Raw genomic sequence first — 25,569 nt, 5'->3', positions numbered from 1 at the left:
ATTAAAAAGTCTAAAATGCCCATAAAAAATGTTTAAAATCGACTAAGGATAAGTCTCGGCTCGGGTAGGAGTCGACGGGGCATACCCCGCGTCACACAACCCGCGTCGGATGCTCGCTGATCTTCTGCTTCATGCGCGCGGGTAGTGGAACCCGCGGCCTTCATCCCGCGTCAGACCGCCGATCTTTCCTATCATGCGCGCGGGTAATGGAACCCGCGTGGCTTCGTCCCGCGTGGCTCCGTCCCGCGTGGCTCCGTGCGCGCGGGTGAGCGATCCCGCGTGCCTTCAACCCACGTCGCTTACCCCTCTTCAGCTCCGTGCGCGCGGGTGAGTTATCCCGCGTGCCTTCAACCCGCATCGTACCGCCTCTCCAGCTCCGTGTGCGCGGGTGAATTATCCTGCATGCCTTCAACCCGCGTCGTAGTCGTCTGAACTCGAACCAACTTCAATTTCCATCTCCTCTTGGACCACAATGCTTCTAAACACCTCCAATTATTCCAAAGGATGTTCTAATACCTGATTAAGACATATGAATGTAAAATGGATCCTAAAGATGCTAAACTCTTATTCTATATGATCATTATGTACAAAATGGAAGCTTAAAACAATGCAAATATGCAAGATATCAACTATGTTTTAAATGGAAGTTTGGTCAAGATATATAGGGTCCAACAACGACAACACGATCCGGAAGAATATACAGTACGTAGTAGACTTTATATAAAATGCTGTAACAGATCAGGATGCCCCTTATTAAAAGGCTACCTAAAACTTTAACTTGTTTAATTAGAACAAAACTAATTAAGCACATACAGTTTCGAACGTCCAAAACAACCAAAACTTTATTAGCTTAAACCTTGTCAAGTATCAACTAGTATAAGTCTATAAATTAAAAATAGTACTTATGTAAAAACTAAGGCTGGCTCTGTTGATAGTAAATGTTCTAACTACCTTAATTGGGGATGCTAGAGTTTATGCATAGATATTCATAGATGTTCTAATTATCTGTTCAAAATAGTCAATAATTTACGGTGTTCGATGTTATAGATCTGCTTTAAAACATTTATAACCAACTACATCATATATAGTGCTACTACAGACTACAGTATTAACATGTTACATAAAATCATGAAAACATATAATACTATTGGTCACATATATTATATATAGAGCGGTGTAGCAAAATAGGACATCAGTCCAACTTCACAAGAATTACAAATAATATACATAAGTAATAATCAATAAGTCTAATATACAATACTCCATTCAAATTTTATATGCTACACAAAAGTAATAATTTGCACAGAAAATAAATACTATGAATTTTGAGAGCATTAACTTCTTCCTAAAGTGATATAAAACACCGAAGCTCAGCAACCTCCTCCGCCTCCGCCACCTCCACCTCCATCACCGCCACCACCACCACCACCACCACCGCCACCAAAACCTCCATCACCGCCGCCAAAACCTCCACCACCACCAAACCAGCTGCTGCCACCTCCACCGCTACTCCAAAATCCTACATGACCCCCAGAATAACCACGACCTCTTAGACCTCCCTCACCCTCTCGGCCTCCGCCTCCGCCTCCGCCATGATCCTCCCCTCCTCCGGCCCCTCTGCCATCACGACCCCCAGCTAAGGCCACGATAAATATCAAAACACCAACACAAGAAGCAATAGCTATGATTATTATTACCCAAGGCTCCATCTTAAGCAATGGTTATCCCACTATACAAATTACGTATATATAGTTTGTTGCTGAAGTTTTCTTGTAGACAAATAACGTGTAAAGTTTTATTGACTTTTGACTTTTACCTATTCATAATTTCGCAAGTTTACTTATTAAAAGTTTTCATTACGGACGTAAAGCTATATTAAAAAATATGTTTTACGTGTTCAAAGTTGTTTTCTGATACATATGGTAAATGTTCAAAAGTTCTTTGATGCCAGCTATGTTAAATCTTGTACTAAAAACAATATAGAATTATAAATAGTTATATACATGCTATTTGTCTAAAGATTTAAATGGGTGGACTTGGTCGATTTGGCTTGAATTCAGATCAACGTTTTTTTTTACGTTCAAACAATGTGAAATATTCACACGGTATTGACCAGATCCAATCACGAGAAGAAGAGTGCAAGCACATACGCACATATCAGTTTCGATCCGATATAGTTCTGGTTTGGAATTATGTAACTCGGTTTAGGAGAAAACAAAATAAGAAGGAAAACAGCAGAATAACTAGTACGTGCAGGTTTGATCAAGACGACGATAAAACGTTTATCTGGACTGAATAGAGCGTTTAGTGACTCATTGATCTGATTGTTAAATGGTAGATATAGTCTTTCAGTGGTTGGTTCATGAAATGTCTAAAATTTATTAGAGCTTACACTATAGTGAAATGTTTGAAAATTTAATGTTTGCTAGTTACACCACTTAACCAATCAGGTACTAGTCTTTCAGTGGTTGTTTAATATTTGCTAACTTAGTTGTTTAGAAAATTGGACAGTCAAAATCTTTTCGGTTTGAGGTAAAATTGTTTGGTACGGTTGATTTTGTAGCGTTTTGTTGGAATATAGCAAATATTTGATGGAATATAGTTTTCACTCACTAAAAATATTTGATGAAATATAGTTTAGTTCTAATCGGTGACCATTAAATGAATACTAGAAATAAAAGAAAACTAATGACAAACAACAAGAAAAATATTTGTTATTTATTTGTTCTTTTCTGCAGTTAATTTTTTTTGTATAAAAATAATTTTAGAAAATTGTGTAAATTTTTAGAAATTCTAAGGGATTTTTTTTATCAAATACTTATCTCGTATTCACATTACCGTACAAACTAACTATTAACTAGTAAGACCATCTCCAAAAGACACTTTATAACTTCAAATATGAAGTTTTTTGTTTTTTGAAAAGGAACTTCAAAACTTCAAATTTGAAGTTTTGAAGTGTGAATATTTGAAGTTTCACTATTCAAAACTTCAAATTTGAAGTTTCATATTTTTATTGCATTTTTTGTCTCTACAATTAAATATTACATTTATAATTCTTAAATATTTTATAGTTTTAATCCTTAAAAATGTATATCTCATAAATATTTCAAATTTTATTTATAAATTTAAGTTTTACACATAAAATTTGAAATAAGATTTAAAATATTTTAAAACTAGATTTAAACAACAACAATATACAAAAAATAACAAAAAAAACTTTTCAAAAATTACATGAAGACATAACTATTACAAAAAATTATATATTACATTAACACTAGGTAAATTTGATGAGAAACCTCCGAAATTTCCTAAATACTGCCTACAAATTTTTGTGTAACCGAAGATGGTTGTTGTTGTTTTCTTATGTCTTTTCGTCCGATTCTTTCATGTTCATATTGAATGTATTCAAGAGTATTAATATCATCGTTAGAAGTAAAATATTTTAGCATTATTTTATTTTTCTCTTTTACTTCCTTGTTCAGATCTAATGTATTTACAAGTATTAAAAATTTTTATTTTTTACTTTTAAATGCATTAGTTGATCATATATGCATTATAGAAATACTTTTATGGAATAATATGGTGTTTTCCATGAAGCTTAATATTAATTATGTTATTTATATTTAAAAATTTATATTTTAATATAATATTTATTTATTAATATTTTTTTAATATTTATATATATGTGCTAGTTATTTACAAAATATTTATGAATTTAAATTAATTATGACAAATATAAAGATCATAACATAAAATATAAATAGTTTTGAAGTTAAATTTAAAATTTTGTTTTTTTTGGTAAAATAGCTTTAAACTTCGAAAGATGCTCTGGCTGCGGTACAAAGGACAGACGAGGGTTTCATTTCCGCACGTGTTTAGAAGCTACCGCACGTGCAAAGGATTGAAGAGAAGTAAATACAGTGGTCTTGCAGTCACCACCATTCTCAGTCTCTTTGGTGGTCTATTTCTCCTCTCTCTCTCTCTCTCTCTGGCCAATACAAGGTAAAGAGTTTCATCCTTATCGACGAAAGATTCCATTTTTGAAAATTTTCGCTATACGTTGGGTCTCTTCATTTCCCCATCATTCTCTCGATCTTGTCTAGATTTCCAGATTAAAAAGGACAAAGCTTTTGTGTTTCTTGATACATTTCTGGTTTTGTTTTTTCTAGCCGTCTTGCAGAAGCTTGTCTGGAAGAGTCCTTGATTGGTCTTCACTCTCCTCTGTCGGTTTAATTTGTCGACTTATCCTTGTTTGAGTTGTTACACAAAGAGGATAATGGCAGGGTGTGCAATAAATTGCCAGTTCTCGAGTGCCGTGAAGCTACGAAACGACGTCACTTCGCTTAGGATTCGCAGTCGAGACTTTGCGTTTGGTGGTTCGGTTAAGGAACTGAAAGTCCCTGTTTTGAGGATTAATGGTGTTTCCAGTAAGCAAAGGTGGAGGCTTTTGATGGTTAACATGTCTCAGTCTCCCGTTGAGCCGTTATCTAGTGTTGCTGCCTCTACTGAACCAACGAAAGAAGACGGTGGTAGCATCTTAGGGAAAGGCGACAATGCTGGAAGCTTAGGAACTGATGAACCGGCGAAGCTTGTAAGTGATGGTGGTGGCGGTGGCGGTAATGGTGGATTTAACAACGGTGGTGGAGGTGGAGGAGGAGGTGATGACGGTGGAGAGGATTATGAAGAAAAAGAGTTTGGACCGCTTTTGAAATTTGAAGAGGTAATGAGAGAGACCGAAGCTAGAGGAGCCACGCTTCCATCAGATATGTTGGAGGCTGCTAAGACCTTTGGGATCCGCAAATTGATTCTCCTTAGGTACTTGGATTTGCAGGTAGGTACATTCTTCTCTTTTTGTTTTTAATTATCTTTATGGAGTTAAAAGGATTTTGAGTTTTTGGTTTCTTGGAGTACAGAGCTCAGCTGGGCTGCTTGGGTTCGCTATAAGATCATGGTCTATGCTTCGCAACAGAATGTTGGCTGATCCATCTTTCCTCTTCAAAATAGGGACTGAGGTTAGTGAACTTCATTTTCAGAGCCAATCTTTCATTTAGTTTCTCATTGTACACTCACATTTGATATGACGGTTTCAGATAGTCATTGATTCTTGTTGTGCCACTGTTGCTGAAGTTCAAAAGAGAGGCAAAGATTTCTGGGCTGAGTTTGAGTTGTATGTTGCTGATCTTCTCGTTGGAGTTGTGGTTAACGTTGCTCTTGTCGGTATGTTGGCTCCTTTTGTCCGTTTCGGTCAACCATCTGCGTCCAGTGGCTTCTTAGGACCCATGCTTAACGCTTATAATGCGCTTCCTAGCAGGTATAACAACATCCCTTTCCATTCAAGAAAATACTTAACCATCTCTCGTCTTGTAACTCGGTTGCTGAAGTTTGTGTGTGTTTCAACTGATGCAGCGTGTTTGAAGCTGAGAGACCAGGGTGTAGATTCTCTGCTCAACAGAGACTTGCTACGTACTTCTACAAGGGTATAATGTATGGTGCAGTTGGGTTTGGATGTGGCATTGTAGGTCAAGGCATTGCTAATCTGATCATGACTGCTAAACGGTAACACACACCTCTTTGTGACTTAGTTTTTGGATGTGGCTTACGTTTGTCACTCTCTTCTCTCAGGAGCATAAATAAATCACAAGAAGACATCCCAGTACCACCTCTCATCAAGAGTGCAGCTCTCTGGGGTATATCTTGTCTTTTCCACCTTATTTCACTTTCATTTTACTAAACCATTAATCTCCGTGACAATGGTAATATCATTCATTGCAGGTGTCTTCTTGAGTGTTTCTTCGAATACTCGTTATCAGATCATCAATGGTCTAGAGAGAGTGGTTGAAGCATCGCCTTTCGCCAAGAAAGTGCCTCCTGTGGCTTTGGCGTTTACCGTTGGTGTAAGGTTTGCTAATAACATCTACGGTGGGATGCAGTTTGTGGATTGGGCGAGATTGAGCGGTTGTCAGTGAAAAAAAGACCAAACAAAACTCATTTCTTAATGAATGTATGTCTTAATCTTATGAAACCATATATTGTTGTAGCTCACTCGGTTTGATTCCGACATGTTTACAGAACTCGCTAGGTGGTAGTTGAGCTGTAAAAGTAATGAATAAAATGATTTAGAGGCAAAGAAATATTTTTAGAGTGTACAAAAATTAAACGACTTATATAACAAACACATGGTGAAATCTAATTTAAAGTAACAAAAACCAAATGATTACATAATGGGAAAAGTTTAAAGATTCAATATAAACTGTACACGTACTAAAACACAACCACCCCACTAAACATGTTACTACTATATAAGAATCATCAAAGCACTAAGTCTTAAACACAACACTTAACAAAATAAGAAGAAGCATGAAGTGGTGTAAGTTTATATCCGTGGCTTTGATGAGTCTTCTGATCACATTGGCTTCCGCTGAGGCGGCTGGTGAGTGTGGTCGCATGCCCATTGGTCAAGCTGCGTCTAGCCTAAGCCCGTGTTTGGCTGCTACAAAGAACCCCAGGGGTAAGGTTCCACCGGTTTGTTGTGCTAAAGTGGGTGCTCTCATTAGAACCAACCCTCGTTGTCTTTCTGCTGTCATGCTCTCTCCTTTGGCCAAGAAAGCTGGAATCAATCCTGGAGTCGCAATCGCTATTCCTAAACGCTGTAACATCCGCAACCGCCCGTCTGGCAAGCGATGTGGACGTATGGATTTAATCTTCTAAAACTCATGATGAGTAATGTTAATATATGTACTATTGTCTTAACTTACCTTTTTTATTGACTATGTTTTTTTGTTGCGGGTTACATTGTTCCATGAAGAATTTAGCGTTGGTTGGGACCTTATAAGATCAAAGTGATGAGAAGTTGTTAAGATTAAAAATAAATGTTTTCACTTGCCTTTGTAGAGAACTGTGAACTATTATATCCTTAATAACCTATGCTGTGGGACGTCTTCCTAATTGCCTTTTGGGGTATAACTTAATGAATGCTTTTCATCATAAAAATAATTTTTTCTTATGTAATATCCTTCCACAAACCTGTGTTGAAATCTTGTCATTGTTAGCCTGTTGAACAAGCAACTCCAACTAGACTTCCACAAAATCTAGACTAATAATCAATTTTGAATCATTTGGCCTGAAGGATATATATAACCAGTTAGCATCTGGAGGAAAAATAAATACTTAATAGGCGAGTGCAAAAGGTAACATAAATCGTCTAAATTTGTATTCACCAATCGTTTAAATTTTGTAACTCTCGATGAAGTTTATAAATAACCAGAAGAATCAATCAGAAGCTACAACAATTATTTTTTTCAGAACCAAGATTATATAAATTCAGTCCAAAATTTAGTAGACCGGTCAATCAAATGTGCATGCACTTATATATATTCTCATGTTTGTATCTGTTCAGAGACCGTGTGAAAGATGTCACATCGGTTCAGCTTAATAAAACAATTGGAATTCAAATCCAGTTACAAAATTTATCATAAATTATTTGGCGTTAAAGCTTCACAGGTTTTGTTCAAGTTTTATCCATGACTAAATCTTTGTACAACAAAAGCAAACTATACCTTTGAATGTAAACATATAAATATTTAAAAGTCAATGCAAACTAAACACCTTATCTGTTTACAGGAAAGCATCAAATACAAAAATATGTGTTATATATATATTATCGAGACTTAATACTTAGCGTAGAGATTTCAATCGTTGCTCTCAACCCAAGCCTCAACGTGTGTTGTGTAACATGGAGTTTATAGCAATAATCGTCATAACCTTATTTGTTGTCATTTTTGCTTTGGGGGTTCTTACGGCCATTTGCAATGGATGTGCGACTGAAGGAGGTGGTGGTGGGGATATTGAAGGCGGAGGTGGAGGTGTTGGTGGTGGCAGTGACTGTGGAGGCGGAGATGGTGATGGAGGTGGAGGTGGTGGCTGTGGAGGCGGAGATGGTGGTGGAGGCGGTGGCTGTGGCGGAGGTGGTGGTGGAGGTGGAGACTGATTAAGACACATGCAATCGTAACCAGTTCTTAGTTTGCTTAGTTAGACTTCTTCTTTGTCTTTGGTTTTGATGTTTTTTTTTGCTTCTTGCGAGTCCTACCTAAGTGTTACAGGACATAATTTTTTTATTTCGCTAGAAACACAAGGTTTCAAGGCTTTGATGTTTCACGGGTGTTTGTTGTAAAACTAGTGTTTGTGGTTGTGGCTATCAAAATTTTATTTATTTTTAAAATATTTATGTTCTTATATAAACATCGGGAGGGTCACCTATTACATATTTTAATTAAGCAGGCTATGATTGGAAGAAGTCTGTAATTTGTGATGATCATTATTGCGAAGGCACAAAGAAGAAGAAGATATGTTTGAACTATTATAAAAATTAATTATTTAGGCATCGGACACGGACGAGTCAGCTAAAACTTGGCTTGACTGCACACTTTTGTAAGGAAATCTCTTTGCCACAATCATAAAGACACACATATTGGCAGCGGTTAGACCAGCGAGCAACCAGTAGAACCAATCCAATCGACTACTGTTCAAGGTCTTACCGAACCAACGCTTGTCCGAGAAATCCTCCGCTAGTGAATCAACAACCGTGATCAGTAGATTGTTAAGGAAGCTACCTGCTCCTAGCACGCTTAGGTAAAACGCTATACCTAAGCTTCTCATAGAATCCGGGACTTGGTCGTAGAAGTACTCTTGAAGTCCAACCAGTGTGAACCCCTCTGCAACGCCAAGGACTATGAACTGAGGAGCAAGCCAAAACACACTCATGGGTCTATTCTGTTCGGTAAGGAGGTCAAGTCGGTTTTTCTCAACTAGAGCTGCAATGATCATTGTGATGATAGCGAAAAACATACCGATCCCGACCCTTTGGAGAATATTGATGCCTCTTTGGTTCTGCGTGTTGCGTCTTAGGAAAGGAACAAGGAGTTTATCATAGACGGTGACGTACATGATCAATGTGATAGCTGTGAGACAGTAAATGGATGCTGGAGGGATTGTGAAGCTGTTTTTGCCGGATACGTGTCTGTCCATGACGGTTGCTTGTTTGATGAAAAATGTCGAAGCTTGGGCAGCACAAATTCCAAAGACCAACACGGAGAGCCATATGGGAATCATGTTGATGATCAGCTTTGCCTCCTCTACTTTTGTTAACGTTGCCAGCCTCCATGGACTCTGTTTCTGGAATGCTTGAGGAGTGTTGTCTTCTATTATTGCTGCCTTGTCAAGAAATCTGCAATTTAAAAGAAAAAAATCCACACAAGAATCAGTTTAGATGTATAATCATGGACATATTACCAAAGTGTTAATTGTATAATGGTAGTCGGGGACGGCTTACGTAGGGGACAAGCAGCGGTGCGAGAGTACCAATCCGTGTTTTCTCATTTTTAATAGTTTTTTATTTTATATTTGATTAATATTATAAATTTGAAAATTTTACGCAAATAGCAAAAAAGTTTTTTTTTTAAAGCCATAAGCCAGCAAGGATCAATCATTCCAGAACCAGAGGATCAAATGAGAAAGTAAAAACTACAAAGAGAAATAAATTAAATACCAAAAATAAAACCAAATGCCAAGTTGAAGGAAGCATCATTTTTTAATAGCTAAAGGTCTACATTTTTAATATATGTATTTAATACAAAAAAAAGAAATAAAAGGAGTTCAAAATGCATTTTATATGAATATTTATTTGTATTATCATCATAAATTTTATATAATATTTTTAAAAATAATAATTAATAAAATTATAAATAAATATTAATTTTTGAAGATATAATTTTTTTTTGCTCTGTTTGCTCTAGAGCCCATAAAATTATTAAACCGGTAATGGTAGTAAGTAGTACATGAGGATTGGTTCTTTTGTGATTCTAGATTTAGAAAAGATTGTGGACCCAAGACTGTGAAATTTCACTCTTAACAAAAAGAAAAACATGGACATTTTGGGTTATTTCTACTCACTTGACATGCGTTGTGTGGGAGAGAAGCCGTCCATTGTTTAACTCTGCCTTGGAAACTTCGTGAAGCAGAGAAGGATCAGAGGGATAAGGAAGCTTTCTTTTGGCAAAGGCGGCAACAAAGACCTGCAACATTGGCGTCAAAGGGCTACCCAAAGGCCTCCGGTAACGATAGAATGGTTTCCCTACGAGGAATATGAGAAGTGATATAGTCATAACTGCAGTGAGTATGATGCTAGCAACACCCCAACCAATCCGGTCTTCAATAAAGACAATAACAATCACAGCCGTTAGAATGCCGGCACATAGACCAGCGCTCCACCAGTTAAAATAGGACATCTTCATCTTTCTTTCTTCAGCATGACCCTCGTCGAACTGGTCAGCACCAAAGCTCTCAAGGGAAGGTTTATGACCTCCAGTACCTATGGAGATCAAGTATATGGCAATGAAGAAGGATATCTCGTGTGCTTTCCTAGGTTCAAGGCATACTTCTTGATGACAAGGTTTCAATCCCGGTATGAACCAGGACAATGTTAAAAGGACCAAACCCTGTTCTCCCAAAGAAACAAGAGAAAATAATTTAACGTTGTTTCGGAATATTTTTGAGTTAAAATTGCTTCAAGGTAAAAAGTTAAGAACATATATTACCATAAGGTAAATGGTGGTTGCAACCAAGACAGTGGTGTAACGGCCAAGATAAGCATCTGCTACAAAGCCTCCAAGAAGAGGCATCAAAGTAGTGACACCGGCCCAGTAGTTCGCATTTCTAATAGCCGTCTTCAGATCTTGGTGGAGAATTGTTGTTAGGTAGACCACTAAGTTCGTAGCTAACCCGTAGTAACTCAATCTCTCGCTGAACTCGATTGCTACATAGCGAAGAAGGAACAAAATACCTTAATAAAATATTTAAATTGTGGGCTACTATACCTTACTTTCATAGTATATGCTATAAAGTTTCTGTATAAGAATCTTAGTGAGAGTTTTGTTACCAATGATGAAGAATGCAGCTCTCCAAGCGCCAGTTCGAGCCCGGAGAGGAACATGTCCTTTGCTGTCAAAAGAAGAATCAAGGACCCATTTCTGTTGATCATCGTACGAGTCTTGATTTTCTGAACCAATCTTTTTATGCTCCATATATTCGAATTTAACAAACAAAAAATAGACTACAAGAGAGAATTGATTTTTGAGGAGTGTGTGTGTGTTTAAATGAGAAGCAAGCTTGGTCCTCTTTATATAATCTTAAGTTGGCTGAGTTGAGTCATCATCCTCTACAGTTTTTTCTAGATTATGTGTTATTCACTCAACTTGCGATACAGATAGATGAACGAGACTTCTACGGTCACATATTGCAATATTTTCGATTTGATTGCTTGTCCAACAACTTGGTAAATGTATAAAACTTATATATTTTTAACATCTTTATTTTTGAAAGATATATATGTTTAACATCTTAATATATATCCAAACATAAATTGAACCCCAGGGTTTCAGGCGGACACAAGACACATAACAAAGGAAGATTCCCTTATTACGGGTTATGGAAATATCTATCCCCCTAGGCCACCACCACCTACAATCTAATCAATTTTCGACAGGCTAAAAATGAAGAATATGGAATCAAAGTAAAACCTAACTAAATTCGGTTCTCCTTTTAAAATTTCTTATTTAAAACTCTTGATATTCTTCCTCTTGTCACAATCATCTCTCCAAGCCAATACTACCGTTTTCTTTAAACCCTAGATGCGCGCCTAGTCTCTAAACCCCACTACTATCTGAGATATTTAATTTGGTTCCTTTAAAAAATAATTAAAAATCAACAACGAATATTTAAGCCAATAAGTTCAAACCCTTAGTCACTTGGCGCTCTACTTGTCAAACCATTTACTTTACTATTCAGTTTCAACACCTACTTAGCCAAAGTTTACATGATCGCTTAACTTTACTACCCTACACTCATGAAAAAAACAATAATCTCAGCTAAGCATTAATCATACAAGAAAAAAAATAAAAAAAAAATATTAAAGATTGTACTATGCTTATTGCTATAAACAGGAGCAACAGTTCATAACATGTTTTTTTTTTTGCAACTGATTTTTCATATTAAAAACAAAAGAAAAGAAAGTTTACAAGTCCAAGGACTTCAGTTTGTTCATGAGTCCAGCCCAACATAGTTCTACCCGAATCAAGAATCTTAACTAGTCCCTAAAGGCCCAAATGAACATTGGAAGTAACGAAGAGTCTCGTGAGTATTAGATAAGATAACTATATGTGATTAGTTTAGATATGATTCTCCTATATTCTTGTAAAGATACAGAGCATATTCTGATATCTCTCAACTGCTTTGTATTATATATTGTGAAGAGTAATACACGTACAATTCAAGGGAAACTCACTTGCTTTCATGGTATCAGAGGGTTCTAGCGATCCAGAACCTTAATCTCTGCGCCTCTCTCTCTCTTATTCTTTTCTTCTTCCGCATCAACCTTCTCTTTTCTATTCCCTCTCTCCAATGGCTGCTGCTCCAGCGCAACTCGAGCGCGCCTATGGCGTTACCAACATCAAACACCATATTCCCATCATTCTCGACATTGACGATGGCAACTACGATGCTTGGAGAGAACTATTTCTCACCCATTGCGAAAGCTTTGACGCCTCCGGCCATCTCGACGGTACGCTGTTACCCACTGATGATGCTGATGTCGCTTGGAAGAAACGTGATGGTCTGGTGAAGTTATGGCTCTACGGTACCTTGTCCAAAGATCTCTTTAAGAGTACCTTCAAAACCGGTGGAACTTCACGAGAGATCTGGCTTCGTCTGGAGAACTTCTTCAGAAATAATCGGGAGGCTCGCGCCATCCAACTAGACCACAAGCTTCGCAACACCGAGATTGGAGATATGACGATCCATTCATACTGTCAGGAACTCAAGTCTATCGCCGATGTTCTATCCAATGTCGACGCACCTGTGAATGAAAGAGCCTTGGTGACTTACCTTCTCAATGGCCTCAATGCTAAGTATGACAACATAATCAATGTCATCATGCATCGACAGCCTTTTCCAAGCTTCGAGGATGCATGCTTCATGCTACTTCTGGAGGAAGAGCGTATCAACAAGGGTAAGAAGCCGAATCCTACACACACTGACTTTGCATCTTCGGCGAAGGTCCTCGCTGCCACTGACTCAAGTTCTGATCAGAAAGCTCCCAGCAACAGAAACCATCAACAACAACGTTTCAATCAAAACAGAGGACATCGAGGACGCGGTGGACAGAACAGTCGCGGCCGTGGTCGGAACCAACACAATGGATCACGACCTCAGTTCAATCCGTGGATTCCTCCATACTGGCAAGGCGGGTTCCAGATGTGGGCTCCTCAACAGTACAATCCGTGGACTCAACTTCCTTCTCCTGCTGCTCAACAACAGGGACTACTTGGTCCTCGACCTCAGCGACCACAACAGGGGCAGTCCTCAAATGGAGGAAACCACAAGATGGAGCAGAACGCGGACTTTGCTCAAGCCTACAACACCCTCACTCTAATGGATCCTTCGGACAACAACTGGTACATGGACTCAGGAGCAACGTCACACTTGTCTAACACCACAGGTAATCTTAAGTCAGTTTTTAATAATAGCATTGGAAAGACAGTTACAGTTGCAAATGGAGGTATGATTCCAATAACGAAATCTGGTTCTCTTACCTTTCCTACCAGATCTCGCCCTTTATCACTTAATACAGTTCTTGTAACTCCTTCTATAATTAAAAATCTGATCTCTGTTCGTCGTTTTACCAAAGACAATTCTTGTTCTGTTGAGTTTGATCCCTTTGGCTTTTCTGTGAAGGATCTTATTACGAGGAAGACGATTCTCCGCAGTAACAGTACCGGAGATCTCTACCTCATTCTCCCTTCAACTCAACTTGCGCCTTCTCCTTCAGCTTTCTCTGCTTCAATAACAGACTGGCATCATCGTTTGGCTCACCCTAATGACCAAACAATGAAATTTCTTCTTTCTTCTAATGCTTTTTCATGTAATAAACGCGACTTATCTCATATTTGTTCTGCTTGCCAGTTTGGAAAACAAATAAAGCTTCCTTTTATTCATTCAAACACAACAGTTGATCATCCTTTCGACCTCATTCATTCAGACTTATGGACTTCGCCGGTACAAAGTGCTAGTGGTATCAAATATTACGTTCTTTTTCTTGATCATCACTCTCACTTTCTTTGGGTATATCCTATGCGCTATAAACATGAAACGTTTTCTAAATTCCTCCACTTCGCCAACTATGTTAACAATCAGTTTGGTAAAATAATAAACTCTACAAATGTCAGTGCAGTTTATCTCTCTACAAATCCCGTTCATCATCAGCGAACCAAACATGTAGAGATCGATATCCACTTCGTCCGCGAGAAAGTTCGTATGGGGGAAGTCCGAGTCTTTCACATCCCAGCTACACTGCAATATGCAGACATTTTCACCAAGGGCCTTCCCTCGACATTGTTCCTTAGCTTCAGATCCAGTCTTGGCGTCAGAGAACCAACGCTGCAACTGCGGGAGGGTATTAGATAAGATAACTATATGTGATTAGTTTAGATATGATTCTCCTATATTCTTGTAAAGATACAGAGCATATTCTGATATCTCTCAACTGCTTTGTATTATATATTGTGAAGAGTAATACACGTACAATTCAAGGGAAACTCACTTGCTTTCAGTGAGGAAGTTCGTAATTGGAAGAGAATGCGAACATTGAGATTACGCAATGGTTGGTGGTGATCCTTGCGATTGAGGAGTTGTATCATCTGAGCCATTGCTGCATCATAATGGAGGATGAAGCAGGATTGGCCGAGCGGAAAGAGAGGATCTTGTCTTTGATTTGCCTATCGATTCAACGGGTTAGAGACTGAGAGGAGGTGAAGGTCTGTCTGTGAAGTCTTGTGTTCCGTTCAGTCCATGACCAGTACAAGCATGCTTGCCAACAGATAAGAGATAGCTTACCAATTGGTGATCGAGGATTGAGACCATGAAGTTGTTCCAAAACTCTGCTCCATATTCGTTCTGGTTGTAAGCCACATCTCCTTATCAGTAAACTCCAGATTCCCCAGGTGTACGAACAATAAAAAAAAAGGTGGTTGCGACTTTCAGGTTCCAAGTTGCAAAGCAAGCACAACGGTGATGTCGCTAGGCCCCAACTAATTATTCTGTCTCGGGTGGGACATCTATTCAACACAAACAACCACGATAGGAAGCTGTGCCTAGGGATCCCACTCTTGTTCCATACTGTCTGATGCCACTGAACATGAGGTAGTTGAGTTCTGAGGTGATCATATACTTGCCCAATAGAGTATCTTTCTGTTTTTTGCCCATCTATTTCCCACTCATAATGGTCCTCACCATCATTCAGATTGATCATTGTGAGCACCGCATGAATCTGTACTTGAGCCTCAGATCGCGCTGGAGGAAGTTGCCAAGCACCATTAATTTGAAGGGAAGCGAGAGTTGCCAGCTCCGGAATCCCAAGTGATGATGATGCGCCAAGTTGAAGAAACTGTCTTATGCTGCCTAGCAAGGACCAATTATCCGTCCAAAACCGACAAGTAAGACCATTTGAGACTCGCATTTTTATACACTGATAGATCAAGGGACTTAACTTGAGCAGTTTGTTTATTTGCCAAGAGAACCTCCTGTTGGGTGGTGTAGTCCACAAGTTGTTGAGGCTACCTTGCAGTACTTCCTCAACGAACCAAGCAACCCAAATCGAACCCGATTGAAAGAAGAGGAGCCAGATTAGCTTAAGGCAACAAGCCTTGTTCCATAGAGATAAGTCTTTGATGCCTAGTCCACCTTCTTTCTTTGATTTCGTTACTACTTCCCATGACACCCTAGCAGTATTGCTACTCTCGATATCACCTTTCCAGAGGAAAACACTACATAACGAGTTTATTTTTTTCACACAGGCTTTCGGGAGTATGAAGGTAGAACACCAGAAAGTGTTAATCCCAGATATAACAGTCTTGATCAGCAACAGCCTCCCCGCAAACGACAAGGATTTGGAACTCCAAGATGAGAATTTTCCTTTGATTTGCTGAAGCAGGACTTCACAGTTGAGCAGTGTGAGCTTCTTTGTTACTAATGGAACTCCCAAATAGCGAACTGGAAGGGATCCCATCAGCATGCCTGTCGAGAATTGGATTAAGTCAGACTCAGCGCAGGAGAGACCTGAGGCAAAGAAAGAAGTTCATAACATGTTACAAGACAAACTTTCTACAGTGATTTGAGTGACTTTTCTAGGAAAAAATATTCTTAGGTCAATGAATGTTTGATTGTGTAGATTTGCAATAGTTGATGAAACCCAAACATATCTTCCAATTCCTTACAACAGCACTCTTTTTTACTAAACAATAAACTTCTATTATTAAGAGTCGGTCAACTCCTATCTTGTATCAAAATGGATCAACCTTTCGCCATAGTCTTGTAACCACTATCGACAGAATCATCAACAAGCAATAGCAACAATAAAAATTAATGAAAAGATGAAGACATAATCTTCTAGCAAGATTTAGCGCAGTTGACTATGTAAATAGTCGACATCTTAAAGCAAATCAGTTTGGCGTGGTACCACATCAACACGATCATATTTCTAATGAATGCTATTTTCCACCAACTTAGCAAGAAAACGTGTTTTTCTAGGGAAGTAGGATAACACTTATAATGAGGTTACTACTTTCACATGGTTCTCATTTGTAACAAGATAAAGATAATACTTTCAAACGATTTGAGATTTGATGGAAAATATTAACCTCCACTGAGCATTCTTCTATATACAAGCGTTGCTCCTAATAAAAACGTTTATGATACAGTCTCCCATTGTTATGCACTGCTAAAACAGTAGACGTGGGTCTTATGCCAGCACAAATGGCTGGAAATGATATGAAATACAATCCACATGGTTGGTGAGTCAGAAGATTTATACCGTCAAGATCTAAAGATGACAAAACTGAACATCAGTAAAATGGCTAACCAATCAGAAGCACACCAGAGTACCTGACGGACTAGTAACAGCTTTTCCTTACCTGGAATCAAATGTTTGCAACAATTGATTGATTTGAAGATAAACGCACCGCTAACATTGGCGAGACGGAATTGAGGACCATGCCATTATCAATAGGGTATTTTTTACAACCAATAGATTTATGGGAAATTGGGCTGTATAACCACCACAAAAATTACAATTCAATCTATAACTAAAACCCCTATTTTTTCACTGTATCATGTGTCTTTTATGTAATATTGCCATATTGCCCTCTATTGTAACCGGCAAAACCTGCAGAAAAAAAATTAATAATCATTATATTTTAAAAATAACTCGTGTCCACTGGAAAATCACACATCTACACATAATTTTTTTTCTTCTTCTCGCTCTCTCTCTCTCTCTCTCTTCTCTCTCTCTCAAATTTCTATTTTTTATACGACGAACACATAAATCTCTGCCACATAGCTTCAATCACCTCTACATGTACAACTAGCACAACCATCATCATCATCATCTTTTGTTTCATCGTCGCCACCGTATTTGCTCCGTCATCATCTCCGTAATTTTTACCTTTCTTCTTTCTCGAGAAATTGAATCGTTTGATTCTCAGATTTGAGAGAGAGCAATGAGACGGACACGATTATCGGAGTTGGTTTTTGCAGGAGTATAGCGTCTTTGCATTCTCGGTGGGTGACTGAAGGGAAGGTTTCTCTGATTGTGAAATTGATGGTGTCTTGTCTGACGGAAGAGGAGACACGACAACGTGAAGTAACAGCGGCCAATTCTTCTTCCCAGATGTGTCTTGTTGTTTTTTACCTCTTTGTTACTATACTATTTTATCATATTCTATTCCATTTGACGATTAATAAAGAGTGTTCTATTTTGTTTAGAAATATATTTTGTAATTTTCTTAATATCTAACTATCGTTACATGTTTTTGAATCTGTAAAAATCGTACGATGATTTATATTGTATAGTTTAATATTATATAATATGATTTATATTGCATAATATTGTGTACATTTTTATATTTTGATATTTGGGTTTAGGGTTTAGTGATTACGGTTTGGGGTTTACTAATTAGAAGGTGAGTGGTTATGGTTGGAGTCATTGTTAACTTCTTTCATGCAATCATAGATATTTCATAATTTCACCAGTATGTACTATGCTAATTATTTGTTCCATTCTATTTGGGTTTAGGGTTTATATTTGGGTTTATGGTTTATATTTGGGTTTAGGGTTCACTGATTAGAGTTTAGGATTTAATATTTACGGGTTGGGGTGGGGCTGGGATAAAATTTAGTATCTAGATTGTAGACTCTTCAAAATTTGAACAATATATATGTACTGTGATATATCGTTTGTCACCTTATCTATTCTATAGGCTCATGTAGAATGGAAAAACATGTTATTTGGGGGTTTAGTTTATGAAATATTGGGGTATTAAAGTATTTATGTAAAGTTACCATACTATTTGAGACATATTTTTATACTACTCCTTAAAAATATAATAATCTGTCATGTTTTTAAATTTGATAGTTGTCTTCTTTGTCATTTTGTATGATTGATTGTAATATGAAATTCATTGTTCGAGTGTTTTGGACAAATTTGATTATTTGGAACATTCGTTTACTATACTACTTAGACTATATGGAATATAAGATATGCAACATGCTAACCAAGTAAATGTGCTTTCAATATTTGGGTGTGTTAAAAAAAATTGTATTTGGGTTTATAGGTTCATGCCTAGGGTTTAGATTTACTAAGTAAAGGTTTAGGTATAGTAAACCATATTATATACATTCTATTTGGGTTTATACTTCCTTAATTAGAGTTTAGCTTAATCTATTTATTTAGGTTTAGGATTTTGTAATTAGGATTTAGAGTTTAGTATTTAGTAGTTGGTAATTAGGATTGGGGTCAGCATTAACTTCTTGCATGCAATCATAAAAATTTCATAATTTCATCAATTTGTACTATTCTATTTATTGATTAGTGATTAGTTGATTGGGTTTAATGATTATTTGATTGAGTTTAGTTTATGTACGATTGAGATTGACATTGGGGCAAACATTATTACCTTCCATAATGGCATAGCCATATCAATATTTGAGAAATATGGTAAGATGATCTTTAGATTGCAACTACATTTTCACATTTTCTATTCTGTATGCCTCATATAGAATAGTAATTCATCTTACTGGTATGAAATTTGAGTTTATTATATGGAAAATTGGTGTGGACATTGGATTAGAGTTTATATTTATGGGTAGAGTTTAGTGATTAGTTGATAGGGTTTATATTATTTTACAGTGAATATGCATGATGTATGTTTTGTTGTTGGGTTTAGTATTTAGTGTTGTGAGTGAGGTTAGTATTTAGTGGTTTATTTTTGTCCACTTATTTATTGAACACAGTGAAAAGTATGCGGTTATTTAGTATGTGACGTGGAATGTGTATCTTCCCTTTTAAGATAATAGTTTTTGGTAAATAATGGCCATACATGTTGTGATCAACATCATCTCACCATCTCTCCTTTACCGGTTACTTGTAAGTACAAGGGTAAAACTGACTCAGATCAAGCTTAATTGTTAGATACTTAATTCTGTCAAAATCAATGCTCTGCACTTAATTTTCATCCCAAACTTAGTCATTTCACAAATTCACCCATTTATTTAATTCGTTTCATTATCATATAGGTTTCCTCCGTTCAGTATGTGCGACCCATGTTGAGCGATAATAACAAAAAAAAAAAAGAGCTTCAGTCAATATCATGTGAACAAAACAAGATAGTGCTTTTTAAAAAAAACAAGCCACAAGCTTGCTTTTGTCATTTTTACGATGAATGTATTTGTTCTCTATTGCATAATCATATACATAAACGAAAATAACAATATCTTAATATTGGAAAAGCAATTTTCAGGCGATGTAACTACATATCTAACACAACAGGCAATACTTATCACAATTTCTTTCCATGTTCCAAACGCAACTACCAACACAAACATATTGGTAGGAATTTGACGTCATTGGAACACCACACTTCCAATACTGCCAAACAGACCCGGCTCAATTTTTCTAATGGCCCGGTGCTAAATAAAAAATTTCCAGTAATTGTTAAAAAAATTTGGGCTTTTTTCTGAATTTAGAGCCCCAAAACCACCTAAATGTTTTGAAAAATTTGTTGGACCTTGTGCTTTTGCTCTACCAGCACTACCCTAGAGCCGGGCTTGATGCCAAAAATTTGATTAACTATATTAAAGATAAACTGGATTACTAGATATATATCTCCACATACTTTTCTCGGTGTGTTTCTAAAGTTTACCTTATTACTAGGGGTTGGCCCGTTCTACGGGCGGATGAGTTTATAATAAAATTATTTCTTATTTAAATTTTATAAAATATTTGAAAAATTATTCTAAATTTAACATAATAAAATTCAGTTGTTTTATTTTATTGGTTTGAGTTGAAAGAACTACTAACATTTTTTTTTAAAAAAAAAAAACACAAAATTTAAATTAAAAAATATATATAAAAAATGGTTTATATTTATTTTTGTGATTTTATTTCACTTTGATATAGTTGAAGAAGTCTAAGGTAAGAATAACTAACACATTTTTCTAAGAATTTCACATTTTTATAGCTTGAATTATCATCTTCGTAATTTTTTTAAAAAATGTAGTTTAATTTTGCTTATTATATGCGAAAGCTGAAATAGAAAGCCGAGACCAATACATATTGTGCTAGAATTATAAAAACAAATTTGGTCATTTGCTTGTAATAAAAGCATTTGTCATACGGATTGTCTAGGTTTGGACTGGTAACATGTTATTGTTTTTCTTATGCTCTAAAATATTATTATTTTGTAATAATTTTTATTTTTTACAGTTGTATGGATCAAAATAAAATCCGGTGTAAATTATAGTTTTTTCAGATACTCGGAAATCGAAGACAGGAACGCTTTCGTCATTTCAAAAAAATGCCTATGGTTTTTGATAGTTAGATCCGTGAAACCTTTAGTTATCATACACAAAATATGTTTCTTCCCACATGCCAATGGCCTTTTTTTAACTCTCCTCTGTATGTGCACGTGCGATCACATCCCACGTTGCCTCTGTTTGCCTCCTCGCCTACGCTGCTTCTGGTTGTCATCTTTATGGACTCAGTGAAGTTGTTGGTAATAGTGAGACTCGTTGTGGTCAGGACGATCAAGCTTCTTCTTCAAAACGTATTCGTACTGCCCATGATGATGATGTTGTCTGTGTATCTGGTGTGTCCTACGATGATGATTATGTGTTTTGACACCATGGCGAGTTGGTGATGGTGGTGATGACGATGATGATGATGGAGGTAGTTTATGGCTTTTTCTCTGGTGTGTATTAATCTATGATGATGGTGTGAATCAAAATCATCTTCGTACTAATCGTATAATGGATCAAAAGAGTCTCTTTTGTGCAAGAGCCAGAGAAGAACAGACACTGTCCTGTGAGGTGTAAATATTAAACAAAACGTTACTTATTTCGTTTTGTAACTGCAATATCAATCTGCTGTTGTGGTTTGAAACACTTACTGGTTGGGAAGAGAGCGAGGAGGAGGCCGAACATAACCATCCAGCTTAAGCAAACATATTGAACGTGGCAGCTGAAGTCGAAGAAATTTAAGCATTTATTTCTGCACAGAGTATTGATTAATTTTCAAAGAAAGTCAACAGACAAACCTGGCAAAAGTGTATGAACTTCAAGTTTCTACGGTGATCGACTAAACCATTCAGGATTTTAGTTCATATTAATCTAATCGATTCAAAGAAACATTTAGAATGAGTTCCTGGAATTTGAAATAGATTAGTAACCTGTAGGTTTAAAAATACATCAATTAATGATCTGAGAAGGACCTTCTCAAGAATGGATATAAAACTATAGAAGAACCTGAGTTCCATTGTCGAGTACAGTACCTATCGCTCTGAACTGATACTCTTCTCTCTCCACTTCACTGAACTGAGAATCCTTTAAGTATAGCTACATACACACAAAGAGAGAAATCACAGCCACACCACGAAAACATTTTTCAAAGGAAACTGTACATAGATATAGTGATGCATTGTACATACCCAGAGTAAGGCGTTGCTTGTCGCATCTTGTGTTGAAACTTACCAGACACAGTACTTAGTCTTAGTAACTTTGTTATCATTGTCGCCATGACATCTGCTAACCAACACATATAATATACACAGTAATGTTATAACCATGTTTGTTGCCGCTCATGTCCTTAAAATGTTATAAGCTCGTTGAATGGAGAGCTTCTGAGTTCTTCCAAAGCTCGTCCTCTAAATCCGAAAACCATAAAACAATACAAAATAGACAGTACTCAGAAGGCAATTCATTTATTTGGAGGCAATTCATCAATCAGGTGATAAAGAATTAGTTCTAGGAATATACTTATAAAAAACGTAAATCATAAGCAGAGGTATAACAGAGCATCAAGTTGAACAATTACAAATAGTTTTTCTCCGGAATTTTACTACAGAGTCGGTAAGCTCTATCTCCACCGTGGCATCTTCTACCCGTTCTACCGTCATATCCTTATCTTCTGCATCGTTGCGTCAGTACTTCTTTTACTCACGCCGTGCCTTATCTTTCAGTGATGTCTCTGTGCGCGATTCTTTGGATGAGCTCGGTGTGATATGGCGTCGACTATGTGGATCTGAATTTGGGCACGAATATCGTTTAGGAGGTGAGGTTTCATGTGGTGGTTCTTAGGGGGGGGGGCGCTTTAGCGGCTGACTCGTGTATGGTTTACTGATGGCAGCCACGAGAAACCCGCAAAAGACTTCAGATTATGGCTCGGAAGAGAGCTCGAAGTGGAGACGTTTGCTCCTTATTGCAGATTTGTCTTTTGGAATACGGAGGTGGCTCTTCAAAGGTTATCAAAGTAGTGGGTCAGTGGTGTTAAAGCAATCGTAAATGAGGTTGATTGAATACAACCTATGCCGGTTACACAGCCGCGGCGGAGAAGATGGTATGGAACATTGATCGACAAGACCGGTGACTACGTCGTTTTCAGAAAAAATGAAGCTGAGTTTAACTAAAAGCCCAACGAAAGATAAAAGCAAAAGTCTAGCCCAGGTAAAATCATAAAATTAGTCTTTGTATTCTAAAAGCCCATAAGAAAAATCAAAGACAGTCCAGATAAAGTCACAAACCCGGTTGTTGCCTATTTTTACTAATGCCACGTGGCAACAAAGGCCTCCCTCTCTAGAGTGACGTGTACAACCTAAAAAGGCAAAAATGAGGTCATGATGATGACAGTGATCTTTGGCGTTGATGTCGTTGCAGAGATTGGGATTGATGACGATGAAAATGATATGGGTAGTTAGGTTACACGGTCTTTAATTTCTAGTTTGGGAGATTTTAGTTATATTTAATCACTGCGAAGAATTATATTTAAAAGTTCATATTTTTAGGTCTGAACTTTAATTCCATATATAAAATGTTTGAGATAAGAACAAATTTTTGTGGTTTTGTAAAACCATCTCCAATGGTAATTTATAATTTTTTTCTATATTTTATTCTAAAATAAATAATTCTATTATAGAGTTAGATTTTCTACAATAATTTATTTTATAATATGATTAGTCTATTGTAAAGTGAAATATAGATAAATGTTATTTTTTACTATATTTTTAAAGTAAAAAACAATATTCCGTTATAGAGTTAACTATTGAAGTAAATTCAATTTTATAATAAAATTATTTTATTTTAGAATTGAATATAACGAAAATTATAGAGTACTGTTGGAGATGCCTTAAGACCATCTCCAATATATTTTGCTATTTTTACCTCTAAAATAGAAGAACTCTATAATAGAGGTGAAATATGCTCCTATGTATTCTTCTAAAATAGCAATCTTTAAATTTAGAGTAAAAAATAGAGGAATGCTATTTCTTCCTCTATAAATGGAGAAAAAAATAGAGATCTCTATTATAGATGAAGAAATAGAGATGGGTGTGAACAATTTCATTTCTAAATGATATTATAGAGGTGAAAATATCAATGGTTTGGAGATCCTAAGACTATGATTAACCCGGGATTCTTAGAGTGGGGTTCTTAGCAGAAGTTAAGAAACTGTTTCTACTTTAAGAACCAGTTCTTAGTTTTTTTAGTTAAAAATTAAGAAATCGTTTCTTAACTTTCGTTAAGAACCCCACTCTAAGAACCCGAGTTAATCATGGTCCACATATGTAAAAGTTTGAACGTTCGCTTTCAGTTTGACTGATTTAGCATAAAACTCGATATTAAAATTTAGAGAGTAAGTTTGGTTATAAAAGAAACTTTACAAATAACACATACTCTCTGGGTTTCAGAAAGATAGATGTATATTTTAAGTTTTTCACGCTTAATAAGAAAACATATCAAATTTTAATTACCAATGCATTATTTTCCGTTATCAATCATTCCCCACAACTTTTAACCAATAAAATTTTTATAAACACTATTATGTTTTTTGAAGTTTACAATTTGTAATTAATTTATGCATTGAAAATATAAAATATATATCTTTTTGAAATAATTTTTTTTTCTAAAATATGGATCTTTTTGAAACCGAGGGAGTAACTTGGAAAATAAGCAACCGAAAAACCCCGAAGCTTAAAGGTCATATGGCTCTGTTTTATTGTGTTTCTTTGACAAAGGCGTGTCATTTGTTTTATGTCTATGGATAAAAAAAGATTCAGGGCCACTCAATAATATTTGCAGATTATCTTCAGGTATTATATAACAAAGAAATTTTTTTACAAATATAGCCTTTGAGAACATGAATAAAACAGAGGAGTCTCTTACCACACTCCAGTTCAACCTGATTTTTACAAGACCTGAAACTTGTTCCTTGTATGTCAAGCCCTAGTGGACAAATGGTGCTAAGCACCCCTATTTATACAAGTGAAGGAGCACACTCCAACAAGTTCTAGATTTCTCTAAATTATTATTTATTTCAAAATATCTAACTCCATAACTTTCTCTCTTCTTCTACACAATTCTTCTTCTATACTTCTCCACTTTTCTCTAGATGTTTCTTCTTCTTGGACTAAGGCTTGATTATGATTTGATTAGTTTTGGGCTTAAGGAGGGAAATCCAACAAATCTCCCCCTTCCCGATTTAGCCTGTTTATGGTTAAATAGAGTTGCATAGAGTTTCATAGAGTTGGATTGAGTTAGCGTCTCTGATGAAATAAATCTTGGCAATTAATGAATTGGTCTGTGTACGTTTATGGTTGCCGTTGATTATGAATGGCTTATGTCTGTTGTGTGATTAATGGTTAGCTAGGAAACTATGTTATGTTAGGTGTGATTTAAGAATTGTGGTTGTGAAGCTGGTTTAAGTGTGTTAAATGAATTAGATATATGTCTACTCAAATTGGTTATTGGTTGTGGGTGTGATCAATGCCTCTTATCTCAGCGTTCTCAAATGTTCATTTCTTTCTCTCTTCTTTAAATTCCTTCGTTTCTTCTCTTACTTTTGCAACTCCTAAACTCGCCTCTATTCTCTTCTCGCTTTGTTATCATAACTTCCATCTCTATTCTCATCAACTTTCAGAT

The 25,569-nt window shown here is 36.5% G+C and overlaps 4 protein-coding genes across 5 annotated transcripts; 2 read left to right on the top strand and 2 right to left on the bottom strand.

Annotated features, from left to right (window-relative positions):
• Positions 1-1,370: 1,370 nt before the first annotated feature.
• LOC106337961 (putative glycine-rich cell wall structural protein 1) lies at positions 1,371-1,709 on the bottom strand. The gene has a single exon (XM_013777048.1). The coding sequence runs from the start codon at positions 1,707-1,709 to the stop codon at positions 1,371-1,373; it is 339 nt and encodes a 112-aa protein (XP_013632502.1).
• A 2,201-nt stretch (positions 1,710-3,910) lies between these two features.
• LOC106336963 (protein RETICULATA-like) lies at positions 3,911-6,133 on the top strand. 2 transcript variants are annotated; one of them, XM_013775965.1, is made up of 7 exons: positions 3,911-4,002; positions 4,170-4,831; positions 4,914-5,012; positions 5,091-5,311; positions 5,407-5,556; positions 5,623-5,687; positions 5,773-5,966. In XM_013775965.1, exons 2-7 carry the CDS (start codon positions 4,277-4,279, stop codon positions 5,964-5,966), a joined length of 1,284 nt encoding a protein of 427 aa, XP_013631419.1. In that variant the 5' UTR covers positions 3,911-4,002; positions 4,170-4,276. The 2 variants fall into 2 exon arrangements, with proteins under 2 accessions (XP_013631419.1, XP_013631418.1); XM_013775964.1 differs by lacking the exon at positions 3,911-4,002 and having other exon boundaries at positions 4,277-4,831; positions 5,773-6,133.
• A 213-nt stretch (positions 6,134-6,346) lies between these two features.
• LOC106341044 (non-specific lipid-transfer protein 1) lies at positions 6,347-7,008 on the top strand. The gene is made up of 2 exons (XM_013779861.1): positions 6,347-6,688; positions 6,787-7,008. Exons 1-2 carry the CDS (start codon positions 6,358-6,360, stop codon positions 6,801-6,803), a joined length of 348 nt encoding a protein of 115 aa, XP_013635315.1. The 5' UTR covers positions 6,347-6,357; the 3' UTR covers positions 6,804-7,008.
• Positions 7,009-8,254: 1,246 nt separating this feature from the next.
• Positions 8,255-11,266, bottom strand: LOC106340038 (protein NRT1/ PTR FAMILY 5.6-like). The gene is made up of 4 exons (XM_013778907.1): positions 10,934-11,266; positions 10,593-10,810; positions 9,949-10,493; positions 8,255-9,223 (listed from the first exon to the last, which is right to left on the bottom strand). The coding sequence occupies exons 1-4, from the start codon at positions 11,076-11,078 to the stop codon at positions 8,374-8,376; spliced, it is 1,758 nt and encodes a 585-aa protein (XP_013634361.1). The 5' UTR covers positions 11,079-11,266; the 3' UTR covers positions 8,255-8,373.
• Between the last annotated feature and the right edge of the window lie 14,303 nt (positions 11,267-25,569).

Source organism: Brassica oleracea, chromosome C4, assembly GCF_000695525.1.
Source record: "Brassica oleracea var. oleracea cultivar TO1000 chromosome C4, BOL, whole genome shotgun sequence".
NCBI lineage: Eukaryota > Viridiplantae > Streptophyta > Magnoliopsida > Brassicales > Brassicaceae > Brassica > Brassica oleracea.
Note: the sequence above shows the minus strand (reverse complement) of the source record. Positions and strands in the feature narration are given on the sequence as shown.